At 45.8% G+C, this 24899-nt stretch overlaps 1 protein-coding gene across 1 annotated transcript in view; it reads right to left on the reverse strand.

The window, feature by feature from the left end:
* Positions 1 to 1474: 1474 nt before the first annotated feature.
* LOC309352945 (putative CENPB DNA-binding domain-containing protein 1) overlaps positions 1475 to 24899 on the reverse strand; it is a gene marked incomplete at its 3' end in the record, with an annotated part of 62996 nt that continues 39571 nt past the window's right edge. The window contains exons 2-3 of the mRNA XM_081881769.1: positions 4102 to 4567; positions 1475 to 1551 (exon numbers count right to left, since the gene is read on the reverse strand). Of these exons, the coding sequence (XP_081737895.1) occupies positions 1475 to 1551; positions 4102 to 4510 (486 nt within the window). The 5' untranslated portion in view covers positions 4511 to 4567. The remainder of the gene's footprint in view (positions 1552 to 4101; positions 4568 to 24899) is intronic.

The following is a 24899-nucleotide window of genomic DNA, read 5'->3' on the forward strand; positions in this document are numbered from 1 at the left end:
AAATATTCAATCATTATGACCTATCAAGGATTAGGGATTGATTTCTATTTCAAAGTTGTGAAGTAGCAGGATGGGGATAAAGCCTTCACCTGAGACCCCAGGTATCAAGACTTGCAGTTTTCAAACTTTCTGTCAGTTTGATCTTTCCTATTCTACTTAATTCAAGAGAGTTCTGGAAGCTTCTCTGTGTGAAAGAAACAAGCAGAAGGTTCATGATGTTTGGGTTATTCCTTCAGAGAAGCCGAGTACAGCTGGCTTAAACTGGTTCTCTTATCTCTTCTGTCAAGGTCATGCTGACTATAATAATAAGGCCAGAAGGAGCCTGGGTTTCACTTTCTCTTTCTCTCTCTTTTTCCTTCTGGTGTGGTGTTCTGTACATAGTATGCTATAGTGTTAAGGTTTAGACTTATTATAAGTTGTTGTAAGTTTAAGTTAAGTCTGCTGCAACTGAATTTTCTTATGGACAGCGCCAATCCTGAATGTATTGGATTTGCGACCATTATGCTCATTTGCCTTCAGTAGCAGTAAAGTTCTGCTGGATGAAGTACAATTGCCTCTGGTCTATTTTTTGGGAACCTTGCAACGTGTTTTTACTCTGCTAACTATACATTGGAACCTGTTCTGGAACAATATTGAGTAGAATTTCAATGACACTTTCTACCTTTAGGTGACATTTTCCACATTGACGACTGCCATGGAAGTGCTGCAGATCACAGGTGAATCATGGGCATGCTAGAGTTTTGGACATGGAACTGGCCAGAAGTTCAAGGTTTCACCTTTGCTTTCCAAGAAACTGCATGCACCTAAGAAAACATCCAATGTCCCACCGCTGGTACACATCACAGAAGAAACCAGGTACTGGGGGGGACAAGCTGTCTTTCCAGAATATTTCCTCCATCAATGTTTTTCTCACTGAAGAACCTCAGAAAAGCTTCCTAGAGTTCTCCAAAACATGACTAGCAAATGTCTGATTTAGACTAACACATGCTTGTTGTTTAGTTGTTTAGTTGTGTCCGACTCTTCGTGCCCCCATGGACCAGAGCATGCCAGGCACTCCTGTCTTCCACTGCCTCCCGCAGCTTGGTCAAACTCATGCTGGTAGCTTCGAGAACACTGTCCAACCATCTCATCCTCTGTCGTCCCCTTCTCCTTGTGCCCTCCATCTTTCCCAACATCAGGGTCTTTTCCAGGGAGTCTTCTCTTCTCATGAGGTGGCCAGAGTATTGGAATCTCAGCTTCACAATCTGTTCTTCCAGTGAGCACTCAGGGCTGATTTCCTTCAGAATAGATAGGTTTGATCTTCTTGCAGTCCATGGGACTCTCAAGAGTCTCCTCCAGCACCATAATTCAAAAGCATCAACTATTCGGCGATCAGCCTTCTTTATGGTCCAGCTCTCACTTCCATACATCACTACTGGGAAAACCATAGCTTTAACTATACGGACCTTTGTTGGCAAGGTGATGTCTCTGCTTTTTAAGATGCTGTCTCTCCACAAAACTTGTCCTCTTTCTTTCCTCCTTGTAGGACACCTTGGGCAAAGTAAGCAGCACCTAACACAACAGGCAAAAGAGAAAAGAAATGCACACAGGAAGTATGTTTCTCATATGACGCAAGCATTTCCCTGCAATGGGTTTGCTGTTATTCACTACAGAAAGGACTCAGATAGAGGCAGCGGCAAGGTGACGTCATTCTGCCTCCAGTAACACTCTTATTTGTTAGAAGCCAGATGTTTCCAATGAATTTTATTGTCAGCAACATCTGATTTAAAATATATGGCCCATCTGAGAAAGAGAATGACCACGGGGATCGAAAGAGCTGTTGAAGCTAAAGACAAATAATAATGTATAAAAGCACCATATTTATAGCTGTTGGTTATAGATTGATTTCCTTTTAATCCCTGGAGGAGGAGAACGAACTCTAGATGAATCGGAGGTCCCAATGGCTTTCAGATGCTCCACTTTGCTGCTTTGTCTTCATTTCCAAATACCTCCAGGTAGAAACAAAATATTTCTTTCTGAACGCGCTGGTCGGACTTTCGCCGGCAGTCTCGGGCAAGCTATTTCTTCCTGAGCTGCGCAACGAGGATGATTTACATAGCAGTTTGGAGAATCGGTGACCCTTGCTATGTTTTTTGATACATGTAATAAAGAGGCTATTGTGTTTGGGCAGGGGATACCATCAAACAGATGGGGCTTGTTTACTCTGGAATCCTGTTCTGCAAGACAGCTTCCATCGCTGTGTTGCTTTAGCCCTGTGGCCTTCTCCTTGCCCCAGCTTTGCTGTTCTTTTCCAAAGCTGTGAGAAAAGCTCCTGTTTGACGCTGCTTTCCTCAGCCTGTGAGGTTGCGGCGACAGGAAGCAGGTGACGGCACATTTGACTGTCGTCCTTTGGCCTGGCCGGGGCTGCGCATGTGACAGGTTTTGACAGAGATCTGTGCTGGGCTGTATCAATATCACTGGAGAGCTGCATGTGGCCTGTTGGCTGCACTTTAGTCACCCTCTGCTGCAGTTTGTGTTGAAAGGAAACGTCAACGGTGCCATTTTATCGAGAGCACCCTGTGAAATTTCAAGCTTGCGTTTCATCCAGACAGGCCACTTATGCTATAGCAGATGCTACTGGCATAACCCGACAGCCTTGACGTAACCCAAAAGGCATCTGTCTGCAAATGGGAACACTTTTTCACAGCTCATTGTCCGGTTCCACAATGAGGCACGGGGGAGAGAGAGAGAGAGAGAGAGAGAGAGAGAGAGAGAGAGAGAGAGAGAAGTGAAACGCAGCGTGAGAGAAGTGAATCAGTGACCGCTCGGGACTTATTTCGCCTTGACAGGGCGGCACTGAAGGAGATTTAACACGCAGTTGACCTGCAGTTTCTCTTTTGCCCCTCAAAGGCTTCACACATTATTCACATTTTGTACACTCGAGTATTTGCTTCCCATGCCTCCAACATTTCTGGCCTTCCCATACCCATAACATTTCTCCGATGAAAATAGGAATGTCCTATTCAATGATGATGATGATGATGATGATGTTTCCTAATGAAAACTGCCAATAGCCTCAGCATGCTCAAAAGGCCTTAGGCCTAGTTTGAAAAGAAGCATTTCCTGAACTTTAGTTTAAAAACAATAACATAAAAATTCATGTCTAACTCTGCCTCTTTAGGGATGGGACAGAAAAATTTGATTGTCTTCACTTTCTGAAGCATTTCTCCTATGAAAATAATGAGAAATGGCACAATGTTGAATGGCGAAGTTCCCTTGTGTAATTTTTTTTTTGATGTTGTTGTTGATTTCCTTTTGTTTGACCTTGTGGTGTTCTGTGTCGCTGGCTTTTGCCGTAATAAAACTTTGGAAAACTTTGGAAAATACAGTGGTGCCCCACAAGACGAAATTAATTCGTTCCGCAATTTTTGTCGTCTAGCGAATTTTTCGTCTTGCGAAGCACGAAATCCCATAGGAATGCATTGAAAATCAATTAATGCGTTCCTATGGTCAAAAAAAGTCCAAACAAAGCCAAATTTGGTACAACAACAGTTTATTAACTGCTCTTTAAAGTCACACATACTGTAAAGAGCAGTTCAAAAATTGAAGGGAAAATAAATTAACTTTATAAACATGACAGAAAAACATTTAAAAATCAACAAAGTGTACAGTACATTTTCTAAGACTCTGGGGGACCACTCGAAGAAGGCTCCTCTTCCACTCTTTGCTTCTTGGTCAAGAACCTGTCCATAGTCTGCTGCTTTATCCGCCTTTTCAGCAGCTCCCTGAAAGACGACATGACCCTCGTATCATAAAAGTTCCCAGCGTCATGTGCCACGTGCTTCTCATGGTGGTGTAGATCTGCAAAAGTCTGCACCTCCTTCCACTTCTGGCAAATGTCCCTCAGTCTTTCGGAGGACAGCCGTTCCTCAGTTGCTTCCTCCTCTTCCAGTGAGGCCTGCTCCTGCGCAGCCTCTGCCTGCAGAACGTAGCCCTCCGTCGTCACAACCTCCAGGAACTCCGCTGCAAAGTCTTCAGCCGCAGGAACATCAGAACTGGCAGCCTCTCCATGCCTGACCACACTGTGGATGCCAGATCTTGTCTTGAACCGGTCAAACCAACCTCTGCTAGCCTTGAAGACTTCTGGCTCGGCTGAGGTTCCTGGCTGTTCCCGGATGAGGTCAGCGTGCAAGGCCTTGGCCTTCTCACAAATGACGGCCTCAGACACTGTGTCCCCTGCACGCTGCTTCTCTTCTATCCAGATGAGCAGCAACTTCTCGACCTCCTCCAGGACAGCTGGGCGGTTCTTCACGATCCTGGTGACTCCCTTGGCTGCATCAGTCGCCAGGATCTTCTCCCTCATCTTCAGGATGGTCCCGATGGTCGATGGGTTCCTGCCGTACTCCCTGGCGATGTCCGTCACACGCATTCCGCCGTCGTGCTTCCAGATGATCTCCTTCTTCATTTCCAGCGTCACCTTCTCCTTCTTCCTCTCGCCGGCCACCGCAGCAGCAGTCTTCTTGGGTCCCATGGCAGCACAGCTCCTACCTTCGTAAACTCAGAAACAGAAAAAAAAATCAGTGATGTGCTTCAAACCCAAAAAATACAAAAGCAGCCAGCCACCCACCACACAGAAATTAAAACCCAGAACAAAGGCCTTGAATCCCAAGCACCCCAACCCCAAATCCAAAATCCAAAAACCCCCAAAAAAGTTTTAAAAGTTTAGCTTACCAAATGGATGAAAGAGAAGTTCTGGAAAAGCTTCAACAATCAACCACCGACGTCCTCAGAAACCTCAAATGGCTGCAAAATAAGTTTAGGAAAAGCTTCAAAAATCACCAATGTCTTCAAAAACCTCAACTGCTCCCACAGACACGCACCAACCCACCCACAACACAGAAATTGCAAGCCCCTCCCCAACTGCTCCCCCAGCCCCTCCCCAACTGCTGCAAACCCCTCCCCAACTGCTTCCCCACCCAGACAAAAAAAAAATTCAAAAAATAACAACATGGCCAGCACTCAGAAATTCAAACTCAGAAAATTTTTCAAAAAAAATCAACCTGGCCCAGTGGTCACAGAAAATCATAAAAATTCCCCAAAAAGGCCCACAAGCCCCCAGATTATCGCAAACCCCTTCCCAACACCAAGTCCTTGAATCCCAAACACCCCAACCCAAAATCCAAAACCCCCCAAAAAAGTTTTAAAAGTTTAACTTACCAAATGGATGAAAGAGAAGTTCTGGAAAAGTTCTGGAAAAGTTTTGGAAAATCTTCAAAAGTGAGCAAAGTCTGAGAAAAGGCTACCAAACCACGTGCTAACAGTTGCTCCTCGAAGTCAAGTCGCAACTGCAGCTGCTCAAGCTAAGCACCCTTGGTTTTAACGGTTTTTACACAAAGGAAACAAAGTCGCGAGACGTTTTCGTTTTGCGAAGCAAGCCCATAGGGGAATTCGTCTTGCGAGGCAAATCGCGGGCGAAAAAACCTTTCGTCTAGCGAGTTTTTTGTCTTGCGAGGCATTCGTCTTGCGGGGCACTACTGTAATGACGTCGGTGGTGGTTGTTGTTGTTGTTGTTGTTGTTTTGCTATTTATACTCCGCAATCTGACTGGGTTGCCCCAGCCGCTCTGGGCAGCTTCCAACATATATAATAACATAATAAAACATTAACCATTAAAAACCTTCCCTATACAGAGCTGCCCTCAGATGTCTTCTAATGGTTGTAAAGTTACTTATCTCCTTGGCTTAAGGGTTGCATAGCTCCATACTCTCCAACTTTTCTCCGATGAAAATAGGGATGTTCTAAGGAAAAGCAGGACGTTCTGGAATAAAATCAGAAACTGGGACGGCTGCTATAAATCCGGGACTATCCCTGGAAAATTGGGAAACTTGGAGGCTCTGTCTTCCCATTCATCCCAGACATGCAGGGCTAGTGGTGATTACTTAGTGTTGGGGTGGGGGTGGGGGGATATCTGCAAATACCAACTTTGGCAACGAAAGCCAGAGGTTGATTTTCTATGGGAGAAATGGCACTGAACAAGAGTTACCGTGCATCCCTCGTAAGATAGTCCCAGGCTGGCTCGGGGCTGCTCACATTCAAGTTTATGTTTGGGTAGGTAGGTAGGTGTATATATATATATGTGTATGCTCACTCACACACACACATAGTGCTTTTTTCCCTTAAAAATTGTTTAGGGGTACCCTCATTTTGACTCAAGAAAACCACCATCTTATAGTTCAAATTGAGGCAAATAAATACAGTAAATGGACAAAAGCACAAAGATTCACAAAATGTTTAGGGGTATGCATACCCCTGCATCCCCCCCAGAAAAAAGCACTGTGTGTATACACACACACACACACACACACACACACACACACATCCAATAATTTTTTTTAAAAAAAACCAAATACAGTGGTACCTTGGTTTAAGAACAGCTTAGTTTATGAACAACTTGGATTAAGAACGCTGCAAACCCGGAAGTAGGTGTTTTGGTTTGTGAACTTTGCTTTGGATTAAGAACATGGTTCACTTCCTGTTGAGCTTGTTCCATTTGTAAATTGAATCCCTCGCTGCTATGGGAAAGCACGCCTTGGTTTAAGAACGGACTTCTGGAACGGATTAACTTTGTAAACCAAGGTACCGCTGTACCTCCTTTGGACCCCCCCCCCCATTTTGTGGTTCCTTATGTTATAATTTTCATACTGCATCTCCTTTCTAATTCCAATTATAAATTGCTTAGGGTAACTACTAGTTTTAAATTTACCCTGCTGATATTCTTTTTAAGCAAGTACACCTTGATTCACCAGTGAAATATGCCAGTTTGGGATAGGATCTCCTGAATCTTTTGCTACTTGGAAAGCTATGTCTGGGGAATGGGAATAAAACGATCTTTAGGGCTTTTTTTTCCCAGCCGGAGCTCACCGGACCTCAGTTCTGGCACCTCTCAGGTGGGTGCCGTTGCCATTCTAAGAGAACAAGGGAGGTGTTCATGGTGAGTTCCGGCACCTCTTTTTCTGGAAAAATAGTACCAACTGTCCTTATTTTAAAAAGTCCAGAGTATTTAGGCAGCAAAATGACCCAAGTTTTATTTTTATTTCGCTCAGGAGTGGCCTCAGCAACTGTTAATCCTGGGCAGCTGTCAATGTCTGAGAGCCTCAGCAGGGCCTGGCACTTCAGAAAGTCCTGAGTGGATGGTTCTGGCTGCCATTTAAATTTCCAAAGCAGAGCTCCATCACGGGCACTGTGAGTAATTCAATGAGACGTCACCGGTATGCCTGGTTATGCTTGGAGCTGCTATCATGGCTGGTCACCTCTAAATGGCCTCAGCCCAGTATACCTGAAGGAGCATCTCCACCTCCATCGTTCAGCCCGGACACTGAGGTCCAGCTCCGAGGGCCTTCTGGTGGTTCCCTCACTGTGAAAAGCCAAGTTACAGGGAACCAGGCAGAGGGCCTTCTCAGTAGTGGCACCCGCCCTGTGGAACGCCCTCCCAGCAGATGTCAAAGAGAAAAATAACTGCCAAACTTTTAGAAGACATCTGAAAGCAGCCTTGTTTAGGGAAGCTTTTAATGTTAATAGGTTATTGCATTTTAGTGTTTTGTTGGAAGCCACCCAGAGTGGCTGGGGAAACCCGGCCGGATGGGCGGAGAATAAATAATAAATTGTGGTTTGAGGACCCGATCCCCGCTTTGTGGAATGAAGACACACGGACACGGAATATAAGGTTAATGGGCAAGAAAAGGCCACAACTTTATTGATTACAGCAAGTGAAAAGTTATTGGCTTAGGCATTGGACCACGACAGATTGACTCCACCCACTCAGAGAGGGGTGAGCCCGAAGGGGGTTTATTCACCAGAAGGTGGAGCCTTTTGATGCTAATACAACTATAAACTCTCCCCTGATGTCACCAAGGGTCATAGAATCATAGAATCATAGAGTTGGAAGAGACCACAAGGGCCATCGAGTCCAACCCCCTGCCAAGCAGGAAACACCATCAGAGCACTCCTGACATATGGTTGTCAAGCCTCTGCTTAAAGACCTCCAAAGAAGGAGACTCCACCACACTCCTTGGCAGCAAATTCCACTGTTGAACAGCTCTTACTGTCAGGAAGTTCTTCCTAATGTTTAGGTGGAATCTTCTTTCTTGTAGTTTGGAACCATGTCCGCTTCTCTGGAGCAGCAGAAAACAACCTTTCTCCCTCCTCTATGTGACATCCTTTTATATATTTGAACATGGCTATCATATCACCCCTTAACCTCCTCTTCTCCAGGCTAAACATGCCCAGCTCCCTTAGCCGTTCCTCATAAGGCATCGTTTCCAGGCCTTTGACCATTTTGGTTGCCCTCCTCTGGACACGTTCCAGTTTGTCAGTGTCCTTCTTGAACTGTGGTGCCCAGAACTGGACCAGAACTGGGTCGTGCCATGGCCCCCCACCACACAGGCATCGGATAGGATCCACGACTGCCAGATTCCTTTAACGGAATACCCAAAATTGAAGGGGTAGGCGATGGCCACACCTAGCCCTTCCACACACCACGAACACATTCCAATGCTTAACCTACCCACCAATACCAAAAAAGTTGTGACGATTGCTACAAGGTAGGCGAAAAAACCACAAGGCCTAATGCCAGATGGAAAAATTCCTACCAGGCCCCCAGGACAACCTGGGAGACCAACCTAAGGTCCATAGCAAGGCCAAGAGAAAAACTAAGCCCTAAACTCTAAGGGAGTGGAGGGTGGGTGACTCGCGACGGGAAGGCGGAAAATGAGGCAGAATGGCTGGCGCAGCAGTAAGTTAAACTGCAAACCACGCCCCCTCCAAGCCGCCCGGTTGGGCGCTTACCTGTGGGCGTGGTGCGCCAGGCATGGGAGTGGGCAGAGGCCATAACGGCCCCTGCGTGACGCAGAAATTGCGTGAGCCCAGCAGTAGAGGAGTGAGTCCGGCATTGTGCTCCCTCCAACCAATTCAGAACATTGCACCACTCCCCTGTTTATGTTGAGATTTCCATTCCACCTGAAGGAGCAGACGTGTGGAACTGTTACGTGTCACATGTCTGTTTACATTCCAGCACAGCTTGCTGGGAACTTCTGTTGTGTATAGCTTTTCCTTTTCCCGTTCTCTCTGAGAAGATGAGAGAGAGAGAGACGACATGTTTCTTTGTCCTGATTTATGATTAATAAATCTGTAGTTGTAGTATGCTTCCACAAGCCTCACGCCTATTCTGTGTGAGCAGTTCACTCTGCTGATAGTGTGCCCTGGCTTTGAAGCCCGGGTCGCTGATTTACTTTGGGCAGAGGCCGATGGCTTTTGCAGCGGGACGACTGGAAGGGGAGGCTGAGCGGGGACCAGCCAGCTGGCCTCCCGGCCCTCTTCATGTCGACAGTTTATGGGGTGATGGAGAGGGGTAGTATCTCTGATTGGGGACACGTTTTCCTCCTTTGGGGATTACCGTATTTTTCGCCCTATAGGACACACTTTTTCCCCTCCAAAAATGACGTGTGCGTCCTATGGGGCGAATGCAGGCTTTCGCTGAAGCCTGGAGAGCGAGAGGGGTCGGTGCGCACCGACCCCTCTCGCTCTCCAGGCTTCAGGAGAGCCGCAGCGCCAGTCCCACAAGGTCGGGGGACAACGGGGAGGCGGAACGCCGCCATCCCGCTGTCTCCCGATGTGGTTTGGAGGCGGGCGGCGGGGAGACGCGTGCTTCTCCCGGCCGCCAGCCCCGCAAGCTCCGGGGACAGCGGGGAGGCGCAGCGCGTCTTCCCGCTGTCCCCGGACCTGGTCTGCAGGCGGGCGGCGGGGAGAAGAGCTCTTCTCCCCGCCGCCAGCCCCGCAAGCGCCTGGGGGGGGAAATAATTTTTTCCCCCTTTATTTCCCCCCCAAAAAACTTGGTGCGTCCTATGGGCCGGTGCGTCCTATGGGGCAAAAAATACGGTAGTTTGCCTACCTTTGGTCCCCACTCTGCACTCAGTTCTCACCTTTGGCTTCTATATGCTAAATTGTATAATATTGTGGATAGAAGACAATATGAAAAGAAAGACAGATGTTAATTGATTAAGTTAATTTTATTTGAAAGTAGTATTGGAAAACTGCTACCATGACCTATATGGAAACTCAGCTAGGGGAATTCGAGGAAGTCATTTAACAATGATAACAAAATTGGGATTTTAACAGTGAGGATAAATGTTTGTTTCTTTGTTTGTCTTTTCTGTTTTTATATTGTAATGTGTGCTTTTTTACTTGTTTGTTATAAATTTGGAAAAGCAATAAAACATTTTTGAAAAAAATAAAAAGGAGGCAAGGCTGGCAAAGTGCTGTCTCTAGGGCCGGATTTAGGTTTGATGAGGCCCTAAGCTACTGAAGGTAATGGGGCCTTTTATAAGTAAGTAAGTAAAATATTTAATATAATTATAACATTTATATATAGCATTATAGTAGCAAGTGGGGGGTAATAGGGAACTGTACTAGTAAATAATAATATAGGCCTACTAAATAATAAGGATGAATATTTTTCTAAAGTAATTTTATAATGGGATCAAATAAATAAATTATGTATTACATGAAATCAATCAGTAGGCATAAGACTCATGCCCTTAGTCTATGCTGCCCGATCATCAGTCTACAACCACTCTTTAATATTAGATAACAGGTACAACAGCTTGAAGGGACGCAGGTGGCGCTGTGGGTTAAACCACAGAGCCTAGGACTTGCCGATCAGAAGGTCGGCGGTTCGAATCCCTGCGACGGGGTGAGCTCCCATTGCTCGGTCCCTGCTCCTGCCAACCTAGCAGTTCGAAAGCACGTCAAGTGCAAGTAGATAAATAGGTACCGCTCTGGCGGGAAGGTAAATAGCGTTTCCGTGTGCTGCTCTGGTTCGCCAGAAGCGGCTTAGCCATGCTGGCCACATGACCTGGAAGCTGTATGCCGGCTCCCTCAGCCAATAAAGCGAGATGAGCGCCGCAACCCCTGAGTCGCCCACGACTGGACCTAATGGTCAGGGCTCCCTTTACCTTTACCTTTATCTTACAGCTTGACCTACATTCAACTGTGCTGCACTGCGGTCTTCTGCTACATGTTGCCATGCGACCGTGCAGAATTTAGGCACCCTATACATAGAAATGAGCAAACCAGTGATATTTTAGGGAGCAGGCTAGCAGATGACTTACATCATAGGAGCCTACACAACACAAAACACTGTTGCTGGATGTAGGTTTTATTTTATTTGTTTTTTATCTTATATTTTGGAAATGTACATCCAGGTTTTTTCCCCTTCAAATTTTTTTGGGGGACCCCAAGAGAGTGGGCCCCTAAACTATAGCTTGTTTAACTTATACGTAAATCCGCCACTGGCTGTCTCCTATCATGTGATAGGAAATGCAGGACACCTGAACAGAGCTGTGATCTGTTCTACATCCCATCTGCAGGGCGGGAGGGAAATGACAGAGTTTTATAAGATAACGGAGATGTGTCTGGAAAAAAAGAGCTTCCAAAGTGATTAAATATATTGGATGCCATTCAAAAGAAATTAAATACACTGAAAGTCCCATTGATTCCACCGGGCCTTTTTGTTTGCAAGCAGACGACTGGATACTGAACGTGCATGGCAAAATGGACTGACAGCCCGCCAGCTCCATCCCCATTACTATGCAACTAATCTCCCGTAGTTCAACAGATGCTCTTTGATTTGGAGTTCATTCATGCTTTGCAAGAAGGCCATTTGAGTTGTTTCGTAATGGAATAGCCTTTTGCAGTTAAATGAATCTGTCTCAACACTCTCTCCCTCCGACGAGCAGAACACCTAAATATTTTTTTTTTATATATAATATGATTAATTTTATCGAATTTTAGTGAGCTTCCTGTTTTGTTTTGTTTTTCTTTGCAATTACACACATTGAACAGATTTATTCTTCCACACACTCCTACAGCATTACAGGCATTGTTGCATAATGCCCTAAGACCATTCCACCAAGAATGCCACGTATTCTTAGGAGATAATTGTGTTGTGTTTTCATATTCCTGTGTTTATGGGGAAGCGTATTAGTATATTCCTGATAGATCTGTTCTTAAGTCAATGCAAATGTACAGCATCCTGGCTGCATGCAAGAGGGACAGAATCAATGAGAGTTTATCACAGTGAGCCCCATCGACAGATCATGGCATTTAAATCCCATTGAAATCAATGCGGCAAGTAAGTTGTGGGTGTGACCAGTTTAAATCCCATTGATTTCAGTGGTCTTACAGGCAACAAACTTTCACTGGATCTGGATCACAATGCTTTGCAGCAGATGCTGTATGTTCCCTACATCCATCTATCTATCATCTATCATCTATCTATCTATCATCTATCTATCTATCTATCTATCTATCTATCTATCTATCTATCTATATCTATCTATCTATCTATCTATCTATCTATCTATCTATCATCTATCTATCATCTATCTATCTATCTATCTATCTATCTATCTATCTATCTATCTATCTATCATCTATCTATCTATCTATCTATCTATCTATCTATCTATCTACGGTATCTATCTATCTATCTATCATCTATCTATCTATCTATCTATCTATCTATCTATCTATCTATCTATCATCTATCTATCTATCTATAACATATAAAGGTAAAGGTAAAGGGACCCCTGACCGTTAGGTCCAGTCGCGGATGACTCTGGGTTTGCGGCGTTCATCTGGCTTTATTGGCCAAGGGAGCCGACGTACAGCTTCCGGGTCATGTGGCCAGCATGACTAAGCTGCTTCTGGCGAACCAGAGCAGTGCACGGAAATGCTGTTTACCTTCCTGCTGGAGTGGTACCTATTTATCTACTTGAGGTTGGCAGGAGCAGGGACCGAGCAATGGGAGCTCACCCCATCACAGGGATTTGAACTGCCGACCTTCTGATCGGCAGGCCCAAGAGGCTCAGTGGTTTAGACCACAGCGCCAACCACGTCCCTTATATATATATGTACAGTGGTACTTCGGGTTAAGAACTTAATTCGTTCTGGAGGTCTTTTCTTAACCTGAAACTGTTCTTAACCGGAAGCACCACTTTAGCTAATGGGGCCTCCTGCTGCTGCCGCGCCGCCAGAGCACGATTTCTGTTCTCATCCTGAAGCAAAGTTCTTAACCCGAGGTACTATTTCTGGGTTAGCAGAGTCTGTAACCTGAAGCGTATGTAACCTGAAGTGTATGAAACCTGAGGTACCACTGTACATATAAAACAAACAAGGAAAAATATAATACAGTTGTACCTTGGTTGTCAAAAGCCTTGGTACTCATATGTTTTGGCTCCCGAATGATCAAAACCCAGAAGTGAGTGTTCCGGTTTTCGAACGTTCTTTTGAAAGCCAAACGTCTGATGCGGATTCTGCTATTGTTTCCAGAGAACCTGCGCAATCGGGAGCCAATCGGAAGCCATGCCTTGGTTTTCAAACGTTTGGAAGTCGAAGGGACTTCCAGAACGCATTCTGTTCAAAAAGCAACGTACAACTGTACGTCGAAAAAGGCTAAGGAACAGAGCCAGGGCAAGTTGCAATTTATGCCCCTAGGCAATTTATGCCCCTAGTGCCCATTGGTCATCTGGGTCTGCCCCCATGGGGAACTCCCAACTGACTGATTGGTTGGTCATCAGCAGGTGGGCTATCAGACCCAGCCATTCGCCAGATCACTGGCGTGTGTCATGGTCTGGCCACAACACTGCCCACCAATGAAGATTGAGCGGACTTACATGACAGAAGTCTGTGGTGTGAATAAATCACTGGGATTGTACCACAGAGTTAGCACAGAGATTGGCGATAAACGAACAACAACATTGTTTTGGTGAGCCTTTAATGGTGGGAGCCATAATAAAGTCAATCATATGACTGGGTCTGGTATTCTTTGAGCTTTCCCATAAACACAGATCTGAAAGCCTGGGTTTGGTTTTTTAGGCTTATCAGGTGTTTAGTTCTGAGGAGGGCAACATGCTGAATCACGAATAAGCCGACCTTTGGCATGTGCAAATACTTTTAAATTTACGAATGAATCCTTTGGTGTGCACAAAAGTAGGTTACATTTGCACCAGAAAAAGTACTTTTGTATGTTACATGGTGCACCTGAAAGAACCATGCTGAACACAGCAGATTCTTTCCTGAACTGATGTGGGGACAGTTTCCCTTCCATCGGAAATGAGGACCCATGTCTCCACCTAGTTTAGCTCGCCACCAGGGTCAGCCTCGAAATCCTGCTACTGCGGTCAGCATATGCCATGATCACTTGCGGGGACTGAGCTTGGAGACCCTGGTAATTGACAGATCGCATCATGCTGGTCAAAGGACTTCTCTTTCAAAGAATCGCCTGGAGGGAAGTGTGAATGGAAGAACCCCTGGAGGCAGGGAATAAGAGTGAGACCTGATGAGTTGGCAGATGTTGCTGGATCAATGGCTGCGACATGGCACTCTCCTTGTGATCAGCTGGTGTTTGTGGCTGGGTAGGCGCCAGCGAGCCCGGATTGAGGAAAAAAACAAAACAAATGGGGTGAATGCAAGTTGGGCATGGGAACTTCTAATTGCTTTTAAGGTCATGTCGCACAGAGACCAGCACATAGCGATTGAATTTGTTCATGCTTAGAAAGCCACACAGATTTCCAGTAACCACACAGTGTCAGTGCAGGTCCCTCACCCTGCGAGGTTTAAGAATGGTAAGGTTTCAGTATCAAAAATGTTCTGCCAAGAAGTCTACAAGCAGTGGTAGACTTGGGGCGCTCAAATTTCAGTGGCGCCCTGTGCAATGCTAAAATTCCATCTTACGGCTGAACCAGTCATACTACCCTCAAATTGCCTCTGCCACAAGGACCTTTGAAAGACCTCACACCTTTGCATTTTGTCCATTCCTCTTGCTCCAAGTTCAGACCGCATGTTTGAAACTACCGTATTTTTCGCTCTATTGGACACAGTTTTTCCCCTCCAAAAATTGAGGGGAAATGTGTGTGCGTCCTATGGAGCGAATGCAGGCTTGTGACATAGCCGCATGCAACCCCTCCGGCAGGGAGAGGCTGCACGGGGCTATGGCTTCTTTAGCCCTGCGCAGCGTCTCCCGGCAAGGAGGGGCTGCACGGGGCTAAACGGGGAAGCCAAAACAGCGAGCGGGATCCATTCCACTCACTGCCTTACCTTCTTCCATAGCTGCGCGCAACCCCTCCGCAAGGAGAGGCTGCACGGGGCTATGGATTCTTTAGCCCCACGCAGCCTCTCCTGGGAGGGAAAGGCTGCATGGGGCTAAAGGGGAAGCCAAAGCAGTGAGCGGGATCCATCCCACTCGCTGCCTTGCCTTCTTCCATAGCTGCGCGCAACCCCTCTGGCAGGGAGAGGTTGTGTGCAGCCTGTACGCTGCTCTTTGGGGCTGGGGGGGGGGAAAATATATTTTTCTTGATTTCCCCCCTAAAAACTGGGTGCGCCCTATGGTCCGGTGCGCCCTATGGTTCGAAAAATACGGTATATTCTGCATTTTACACCCAAGAGCATTCTACCTGTGTTCTCCTTGCTGCAGCATGAAACAATGCATGAATTAGACCTTTGGCGTTAGTAAGTAAAGCTCTTAAACTTAAGAGTTTGTAATCTGTTCATTGCTAGAGGAGTAGAGGGGGTGGCAAGAGCATTAAAGCAGAGTAAATGGGATATGCAAAAGGGTTTCGTAACATATATTCCATGCTATATTGCTGCTTAATTCTGAGAGTGTTGGGGGCTCTATCCTGTGTGCAAAGCCCTGTGTTTTGATTCTAGGTGCCCAGCCAATTACTTTGTTAATGATCCACACTTGAGTCAGTTCTGTTGACCGCCTCCACAACTTGTAATTTAGCCGTAGTAAAGAAAGGGTGGGGAAAACCAATATATTGTAAGGAAATTTCCACTCCAGAAGTCTAAGAGAAAAGGGCACCGAGGCAGCTCGCTTTGACTTAAACCAATATTTCATGCATGCCTGTGTGTCTGTGACAGCTGTAATATGCTTAGAAAGAAGTAAAGAATTGGTTAAAAATATCTGATGGAGCATGTTTATGAGCTCGGACTCATTCTAAATTATATGCATCCAGCAACACCAAGGCTGAAATCCTATGCACACTGATTACCAGAGAACCAGTCCCACCGAACTCAGTGGGGGGACTTCTGAGTAAATATGCTTCAGCTCAGGCTATGAGGCTGTTTTATGATTTCTATATAGTTAAGTTAATCTCCTCTAAGGTCACTATGTCTGCCCAGGTAACAAAGGTCAGATATAACAGCCGTTGCAGAAACACAGGCAGAGATTGGTGCTTCGAGTGCAGTTTCCTAAGGTCCTCGCCTTCTTTCGATGATTTCTGCTTGGTTTGAGCCGGCGCGATGGCCTCCCATATTAATCAACAGTTTGTGCAGCTACTGCTTTTGCCAGGCACTCAAAACAGAATCTTCTGAGAAGGACAGAATCGTTCCTAAGGATTGCATTCCTATTTAGACGCGATAGCCTGCGCGGAGAAGCCACAATTAGCCAATGAGAGGTCTAAATGTCACCCCAGTTGCCACAGCCTCTCCTAGGAAGGGAGCCACTAATCTCTTGAGTTCACTAGACAAGAATGAAGGGTTTGATATATCATAGTAATACAGATAAATGGAAGTTTATGGTCTGTACACCAAGTAAACTAAAGTGGCTGAGATAAATGGAAAGTCTTTTTTCAGAGTAAAGATGGAAGGAACATTTGCTGCTTTCTACTTGAGCCTCCTGGCAAATAGAAGGGGAAGAAATGGAGGCAGTGAGAGATTTTACTTTCTTGGGCTCCATGATCACTGCAGATGGTGACAGCAGCCACGAAATTAAAAGACGCCTGCTCCTTGGGAGAAAGGCGATGGCAAACCTAGACAACATCTTAAAAAGCAGATACATCAGCTTGCCAACAAAGGTCCGTATTGTAAAAGCCATGGTTTTCCCAGTAGTGATGTATGGAAGTGAGAGCTGGACCATAAAGGAGGCTGATCGCCGAAGAATTGATGCTTTTGAATTATGGTGCTGGAGGAGACTCTTGAGAGTCCCATGGACTGCTAGAAGATCAAACCTCTCCATTCTGAAGGAAATCAGCCCTGAGTGCTCACTGGAAGGACAGATCCTGAAGCTGAGGCTCCAATACTTTGGCCACCTCATGAGAAGAGAAGACTCCCTGGAAAAGACCCTGATGTTGGGAAAGATGGAGGGCACAAGGAGAAGGGGACGACAGAGGACGAGATGGTTGGACAGTGTTCTCAAAGCTACCAGCGTGAGTTTGACCAAGCTGCGGGAGGCAGTGGAAGACAGAAGTGCCTGGCGTGCTCTGGTCCATGGGGTCAGGAAGAGTCGGACACGACTAAACAACTAAACAACAACAACTTGAGCAAATCCTAGATTCCCTCAATCTCCGAAGAGGTCTATTTCCCGGGTGGTCCTTGCCACCGTCTCTTCTATATATGTGTGTGGCATGGGGCAGGAGGAGCAAACTCTCTCTGAAGCGAAGGGTCTCGATGTTTTGTTTTTAATTTAGCCTCGACACCAGTCATGTCAATATGCAAAGCGGTTTCTTTCTGCTCGCAATGGGATGGCCATACTCGCATTTCAAAGCAAGGAGCAGTCTGGAGCCCATTGTGTCTGAAACAAGGACCATCAATTATATTCCACAGAGCTGTCATATTTTAAACTGTAGGATGAGCATTGAAAGGAAGGTAAAACATATCAAACAGAAGACATCTGGCAGCCTGGAGGACAAGGAGATTGGCAGCATTTCTCAAGACAAATTAATTTGAACTGTGTGGAGTTGTAATGCAATTTAGGAAACTCACATACAACCATGCATTTGCAGAGCTAATGCACTTGCAATATTAAATGAGATGATGGAGACTTGAAATGTTCACATAAAAAAACTCTCTCCCATTGAAAACGAGCAATTGTGTAAACTGGCACACCAATGCTAGGATGTCTGTGTTATCAACACTTTTTTCTTCTTCAAATGGTCACCGTTAATCAGATAATCATCGCCACCAGTACTTTCTCCCCATATTTAATTTCTTTATGATCTCACTGTTTACACACACCCCCCAGCCATGCTTATACGTACCTAGAAATCAGGATAAATCTTCAGAATACAAAAGTTTATGCCATAGTAGATTTTTTTTTTTTAGTATTTGTTGTTTCTGTTGCAATATGAACGCCGCTAGCTCTTTGGAAATTGTTTGTAGCCAGTCATGGTTTAGCATTGTGTCTGACTCACGGGTTTGAAATATGATGCATGTGGACATGATCTGTAACTCCTGGATGGATGTGTGAATTGGAGCTGAGTTATTTAGTGGCTTTTGCGATTCTGAAATGTGTCACTGTATCTATAGCTATATCTGCAGTTATATACACACACATTTTAAAATGCATTTTAAATATAATTTTTAGAAATCCATATTTTGAAATAATGAGCATAGTTTGAGAGAAAATAATTTAAAATGCAATTAAAAAGCAAATTTTGGATTTTTTTTTTAAAAAATAACAGATTAATGTGATACTTATAGCTAGGGGTTGGCAAATATGTCAATTTCAGTTTCCCTTAGTTTCTTATTTATCCAACCATAAGTTTAGTTCCCCACAGTTGTTTTTTTAAGTCCTCATGAAAATTCATCAGCATTTATGTGTGAATTTCTCCTAATATAGACATTCTTGTATGAAATTTCCTACACTATAATAATTTCCGCAAAGCTATTTCCCTCAATAGAATGCCATTTAAAGGTCATTTTCACAAAAATATTTATTTATACCCCTCACATATCCATCTTTGGAGAAGTGCAAATTTCAAAAGCTGTCTGTTTCGGTTCATGTACAGTTGTACCTTGGAAGTTGAATGGAATCCGTTCCAGAAGTCTGTTTGACTTCCAAAACGTTCGAAAACCGAGGCATGGCTTCTGATTGGCTGCAGGAAGCTCCTGCAGCCAATCGGAAGCTGTGGAAGCCCTGTCGGATGTTCGGCTTCCAAAAATCATTCGAAAACCAGAACACTCACTTCCAGGTTTCAATCGTTCGGGAGCTGATTTGTTCAGGAGCCAAGGCATTCAAGATCCAAGGTACAACTGTATTGTTTCTGCAACCGCGAGTTAGGTAATGTCAGAGCTGCCTCTAGGTCCCAGCTCACAGAGGACCAACGCTAGCCAGTAATAACGTATAAAAGTCTTTATTGAAGGTTAGTTTCCATTTCCAAACCGCAGCGTGCAACTCTACGTCTTAGAAGCTAGACCGGCGAAGCTCCATCTGAGTCTCCGCCTCCTAGACACCAGTTTAAGACTCTAGCTTTACTCCACCTCTTCCGTTGTTCTTTCCTCCTCTGGGTCCTTCTGCCCCCTGGGGTTTCCTCCTTTCTGGACTCTTCTGACGCTGACCCCCCTGAGTCTTGCCCCTCTTTCCGGCGGGCTTTAGGACCTGGCTCCCTATCCGGGCTGCCTGCTGTGCCGCTCGCCTGTACATTTGAACTTGGCGCGCGCGCCCAGCCGGTAACTTTCCTCTTGACCGTTTCCCCGCTCTCCGATGGAGGCGTGGTCAATCCTGACTCATCTCCTCTCGCTGGTGGTCAGAACACTGGTCCCGATGCCTGGGACTCCTCCCCCCCACTGCGCTCTGGTGGGGAAGCTGGTCCTGATTTCCAACTGCTGCTCTGGGAGTCCCCGCTGGCCCCTTCCTTCTGGGGTTTCCCCCTTGGCACCCCCCTTGCCCTGGCCATCGGCGCTCCCTTCTGTGAATCTTCCGATTCGCTGGAGAGGCTCATGGAATCCCTCGGACCACTTTCATCTCCTGTGCTTCCCTCGGATTCCTCCCCCTCGCTCTCCATTTCCTCCCTCTCCTGTGCCTCTGCTCCTGAGCCCCTGACAGGTAAGTTTGGTTTGTATGTTACTGAATCAATTTTCTCCCCCTGCTAATAATAATTGAACGCATGGGGAAATGACATAGGCTGCCAGTAGACCGATTGGCCCTCTCTACTGTGTTGTTTGCATGACATGATTTGTGTCCGTGACGCAGCCACAGAGGGGATTGTCACACGTAGGCCAGAGTCACACCATACCTTTCAAGCACAATGGTGCTGCTGTAAACAGTCATGGCTTCTTCCAAAGAATCCCAGGAACGGTGGTTTGTTAAGGATGCTGAGAATTGTCCAGAGATCCCTATTCCCTTCGAAAGCTGCCATTCCCAGAGTTGCATAACAATCAGTCCAGTGGCATGAGGTGAATTTTTTTGTAGGGAAGAGTTAGGGACAGAGGTGTCAGCTTGCTGGGGTGATGGGATGGGGACGGGAACGGGGACTGATGTGTGTGATGTCACAGCGTTCTGACATTGTGCATGTGAGCATTGCAAATAACTGCCTAAAATGGGCAGAAGCTTCCTGGGCTTTGGGAAGGAGGCGCCCAGGGAATATTTAGGAGATTAGCCTAGTCCCCCCAGTCCACTGAACACACACCACCGCATCAATCCCTTTGGAATTGTGGCTCTGTAAGGGGAACAATTCTAATAATAATATTAACAATAATTTATTATTTATACCCCGCCCATCTGGCTGGGTTTCCCCAACCACTCTGGGCGGCTCCCAACAGAATATTAAAAGCACGATAAAAGATCAAACATTAAAAACTTCCCTAAACAGGGGTTGCCTTCAGATGTCTTCTAAAAGTCGGAGAGTTGTTTATTTCCAGGCATAGGCAACCTCGGCCCTCCAGATGTTTTGGGACTACAACTCCCATGATCCCTAGCTAACAGGACCAGTGGTCAGAGATGATAGGAATTGTAGTCCCAAAACATCTGGAGGGCCGAGGTTGCCCATGCCAACATCTTTCCCAACATCAGGGTATTTTCCAGGGAGTCTTCTCTTCTCATGAGGTGGCCAAAGTATTGGAGTCTCAGCTTCACGATCTGTCCTTCCAGTGAGCACTCGGGGCTGATTTCCTTAAGAATGGAGAGGTTTGATCTTCTTGCAATCCATGGGACTCTCAAGAGTCTCCTCTAGCACCATAATTCAAAAGCAGGGTTGAGTTAGTGTAGTGAAATAAGCTAAGTCAGGAACAGTTAGGGGCTAGGAAGACAAGTAAATATCTGAGACGTGGTTTAGTGAGAGAGAGCAGGTAGCGGAAGTTATAGGTCTGGATAGGCACCCCATGATTGTCATTGACCGATACCGTTTATGAAACCACACGCTTGCTAAACTGCAATAAATAAACAGAAGTTTATGTTCCAATTGAACCCTGACTGGACTCAGTATTGTACCAGGTAGGGCCTGGGTGGTGGCAGCGAGAAATAAAGTGGTGGCACAGGGATCAATAGACGGTGAAACGTCCGGGGACCCTGTGTGATTGCCACAGTGGTATCACAGTGCTTTAAGTCTATTGTGTGGACGTGGCCGTGGCTTTAGAGAGAGAACAGAACGGTCCGGATGAGCTTCCACTCCATTCCTGCAGCTTTGGACTGAAGCCTTGACTCTTCTCCCTTCGCCTCCAGAATAAACGGAGAAACTCTGGCAGGAGCTGGGACCGAAAGCGTTAAATGCCAGCGAGAGCAGCCGCTCCAACACAGTTAATCCATATAAAGCTCATGGATTTCTCTGCAGTGATCTTTGTGTTGTCATTTGCATTCCTCCCCCCCCCCTCTTTTTTTTGTGTGTGAAATCTTTTCTTCTTTCCCTTTTTTAACACTCGGTCTGCATGGGGAAATTAGCATATTGTACTGAGAGCAGGAGATGTAAGAAGCCGACCCCCTGCTGTTCAGCGGATTGTGCAATCTGCAGGCGGCATCAATTTTTCAGCACTTTCCTCATTTCTCATTACAGTCAGGGCACCGCGCAGCTCCCCCCGGTTCGCCACAATCCCTAGCGGTCCTGCAGACAAGCATATGGGCTGTCAAAGAGCTATCCCGGTACTTTCGGAGCATTAATACCCTTGTTTATGCCTCCCGCCATAATTAATCAGGGTATTAATGCGGCCTGGGCTTAGCTCTGCTAATTATATAGGGTACAGTGGGATAATTATGTCAGCGTGCTCCAACACTAATACTTGACAGCAATTTAGCAATCTGGGGAGAGACACATTAACCCTCTAGCCAAGCTTGCCATGTAAACAAGGAGGGGGAGAAAAGCTGGGGGTGGATGGTGGGTGACAGCCGAACGAAGCCTGCAAGATGCACCCCAAAGCCACAAACCCCATAAGTTGGAGCCCTGGACTTTCGGCCAATTCCGCTTCCCCGACTTAGAAGGGAGCCCAGCCAGCTCTAATCCGCCGGCGCTGCCTCGAAGGTGTTGTCGCCGCTACCGGTGTCACATTTTGCATACGTCACAATAAAGTTGTTCTGGGGTGTCGGGTTCTGCGGTTGTCATAGCGACGTGCGCATTATTGGGAGGGTGTTGTTCCTCCTGCCAGCTAATCTTATAATGATGATGTCTCGTTATCAAATGGAGGAGTGGCCCCGGTCCACCGCCCTCCCAGCTCCTCTGCTCACCAACCCTTTCCCGTCTCGTTTAATAGGGCCATCATTAATCGCTACCCATCTCCTCCAAGTAAACTTTTGAAGGTGGAAATGCGGCGAAGTATCGGCCATACAAAATAATGGCCTGCCCAAAGCAGTCTAGTTAGTTGTTGATCTGTTCCCAATCTCGGTGTTTGCGTGTTTGTGTGACCTTTACAAAACAAACAAACCACAGCCGCTATCCCTGGCTATCTAACACCCAAATTCATTAAACCGAAAGATGGAGAGGCTCTGGCCCGTAACAGCTTTGCACCTGTTTTGCTGCTTGACTATTGCTGCTGAATATCTTTCTGTGGGTCAATAATACTTTTCTGCATCAGGCGCATGGCTTAATGGAACTTCCTTTTCTTATCATTAGCCACTTTGCATTTTTATATAACACTATTAACCAGGAGACTGACTCGCTTTTAATTCCATGCTGAGGTTTGCCTCCAATTGTTACCCCCCCCTTCCCAGACAATCCAATTATCACAGCTTGTCACACAAAGATGGATGGTCCACTTTAACAATTCGTACTGCTGGCTACATTTTAGAGACTGATTCTGCATGAGGTCAATAAAACTAGAGCATTGCGGTCACGTGAGTGTGGTTTTGTGGGGAAAGAGCCCCGAGGTTGGTTTTAATTTCATTTTAATTAAGCTCTTTGTTTTGTTCGGTGTCCGGCAAAACAAAATAATAATTAAAAACAACAACAACGAAATGAAACGAGAAACAAACAACCTCAACATGAAGAACAGCCAAGCCAACTCTAAATCAGCTGTGAAATTATGTTGTTTGAAGATCTGGAATCTGAAAAACGGTTTTAAATGGTTTGATTTTGTTTGTTGTTTTGGAAACTCGATTTATATCAGGGTTGGCACTGAATAAAGTGAGGTGTAGGCCACTGAAAATTAGAATGGTCCAAAGCAGGGCTTTTTTTCCTAGAAAAAGAGGTGATGGAACTTGCTGAGCACCCACCCAAAGGGGACGCAACCAAGGTTGTTGACCATTTTTTCAGGGAGAACACATTTTCTCTTCTTCTAAAACAAGAAGAAACACAGATAGGAATCACTCACAGGGATTTCCCCCTGTGCAACATGTGCCATCGGAGCCTCCTAGGTCAATGAAAGCCCTTCTGTTGCCATTCCCCATTGTTGCTCAAGGTGAGGTCTTCTTTAGACTTTGGGAAGTGGGGGACTCGCAGGGATGCCATGGCAGCAAAGGAGACTAGATTCATGTCCCAGTTTAAGTTACCAGTAGGTCTTGCTCCAAAGGTGCCGTACCACAGCCAGGACTTGGGATGCTACACTGACCTGGGCAAGTTGTTCAGATTTCAAGTGTCCTCATCCAAAGACCCTCCTCAGCTCTATAAAATGACCATTTTGAGAAAACCCTTGTAGGAGAGTAGAAACCATAGTCTAAGGTAGACTTGTGGTTCTTCAGCACAGAGGAAAAATGTGCTTCCCAGTTCCCTGCTTCCCCAACCAAGCTTTTGTATACTGATTGGGCCAGGTAGATAAAGGCAGGCTGCTTATTGTGTTACTTGACAATGCCAAGTGACACCACTCCTTATTTTTACTCTTTTCTTCATTTGAGATCAAAGCCCTGAGAGAGGGCGAAGGGAGTGGCACTGTTGGTTCGCTGAATACCAGGCTTCCTACTCATTCCCCATGTTTTCTACACAACTGCGAAGACTGGAAAATGCCACTATCAAAACGATGCTTGGAAGCCAGGTCAGATGCCATGCTCCTCAAGCACTAGACAGAAAACCTGAAATCTAGCTAATATTTCTAGCCCTCACTCTGTGCAAATGTTTCAGAAGGACCAGCGTAACAGCCGCAAAGGAAAGAATAACAATGAGAAAGCCCTATAAACAAAACATAGTAGCTACCCTGGATTCTTCTTGCATCGCTCTGGCATGTTGGTCCAGTCCAGGGATGGGGAACCTGTGGCCTCCAGATGCTGTTTGACTCCAGTTCCCATCAGCCTCAGCTAGCATGGCCAAGGCTCAGGCCTAACTAGGCTCTAGGAGCATGTGTAGTAATCCTTTGTGTAGGTGGTGGTGATCTTATGTGGCTTTTCTCTTCAGGCAGCACACATGAGACTCTGATCACATCAACAAATATTTCTAAAATAATAAACACTAAATATGGTCTGAAGCTCAACATAAAAAAAACCTAAGATCATGGCCACTGGTCCCATCACCTCCTGGCAAATAGAAGGGGAAGAAATGGAGGCAGTGAGAGATTTTACTTTCTTGGGCTCCATGATCACTGCAGATGGTGACAGCAGTCACAAAATTAAAAGATGCCTGCTTCTTGGGATAAAAGTGATGACAAACCTAGACAGCATCTTAAAAAGCAGAGACATCCCCTTGCCGACAAAGCTCCGTATATTTAAAACTATGGTTTTCCCAATAGTGATGTATG

This window comes from Podarcis erhardii (assembly GCF_964252035.2).
Source record: "Podarcis erhardii genome assembly, chromosome: 12".
Lineage (NCBI taxonomy): Eukaryota > Metazoa > Chordata > Lepidosauria > Squamata > Lacertidae > Podarcis > Podarcis erhardii.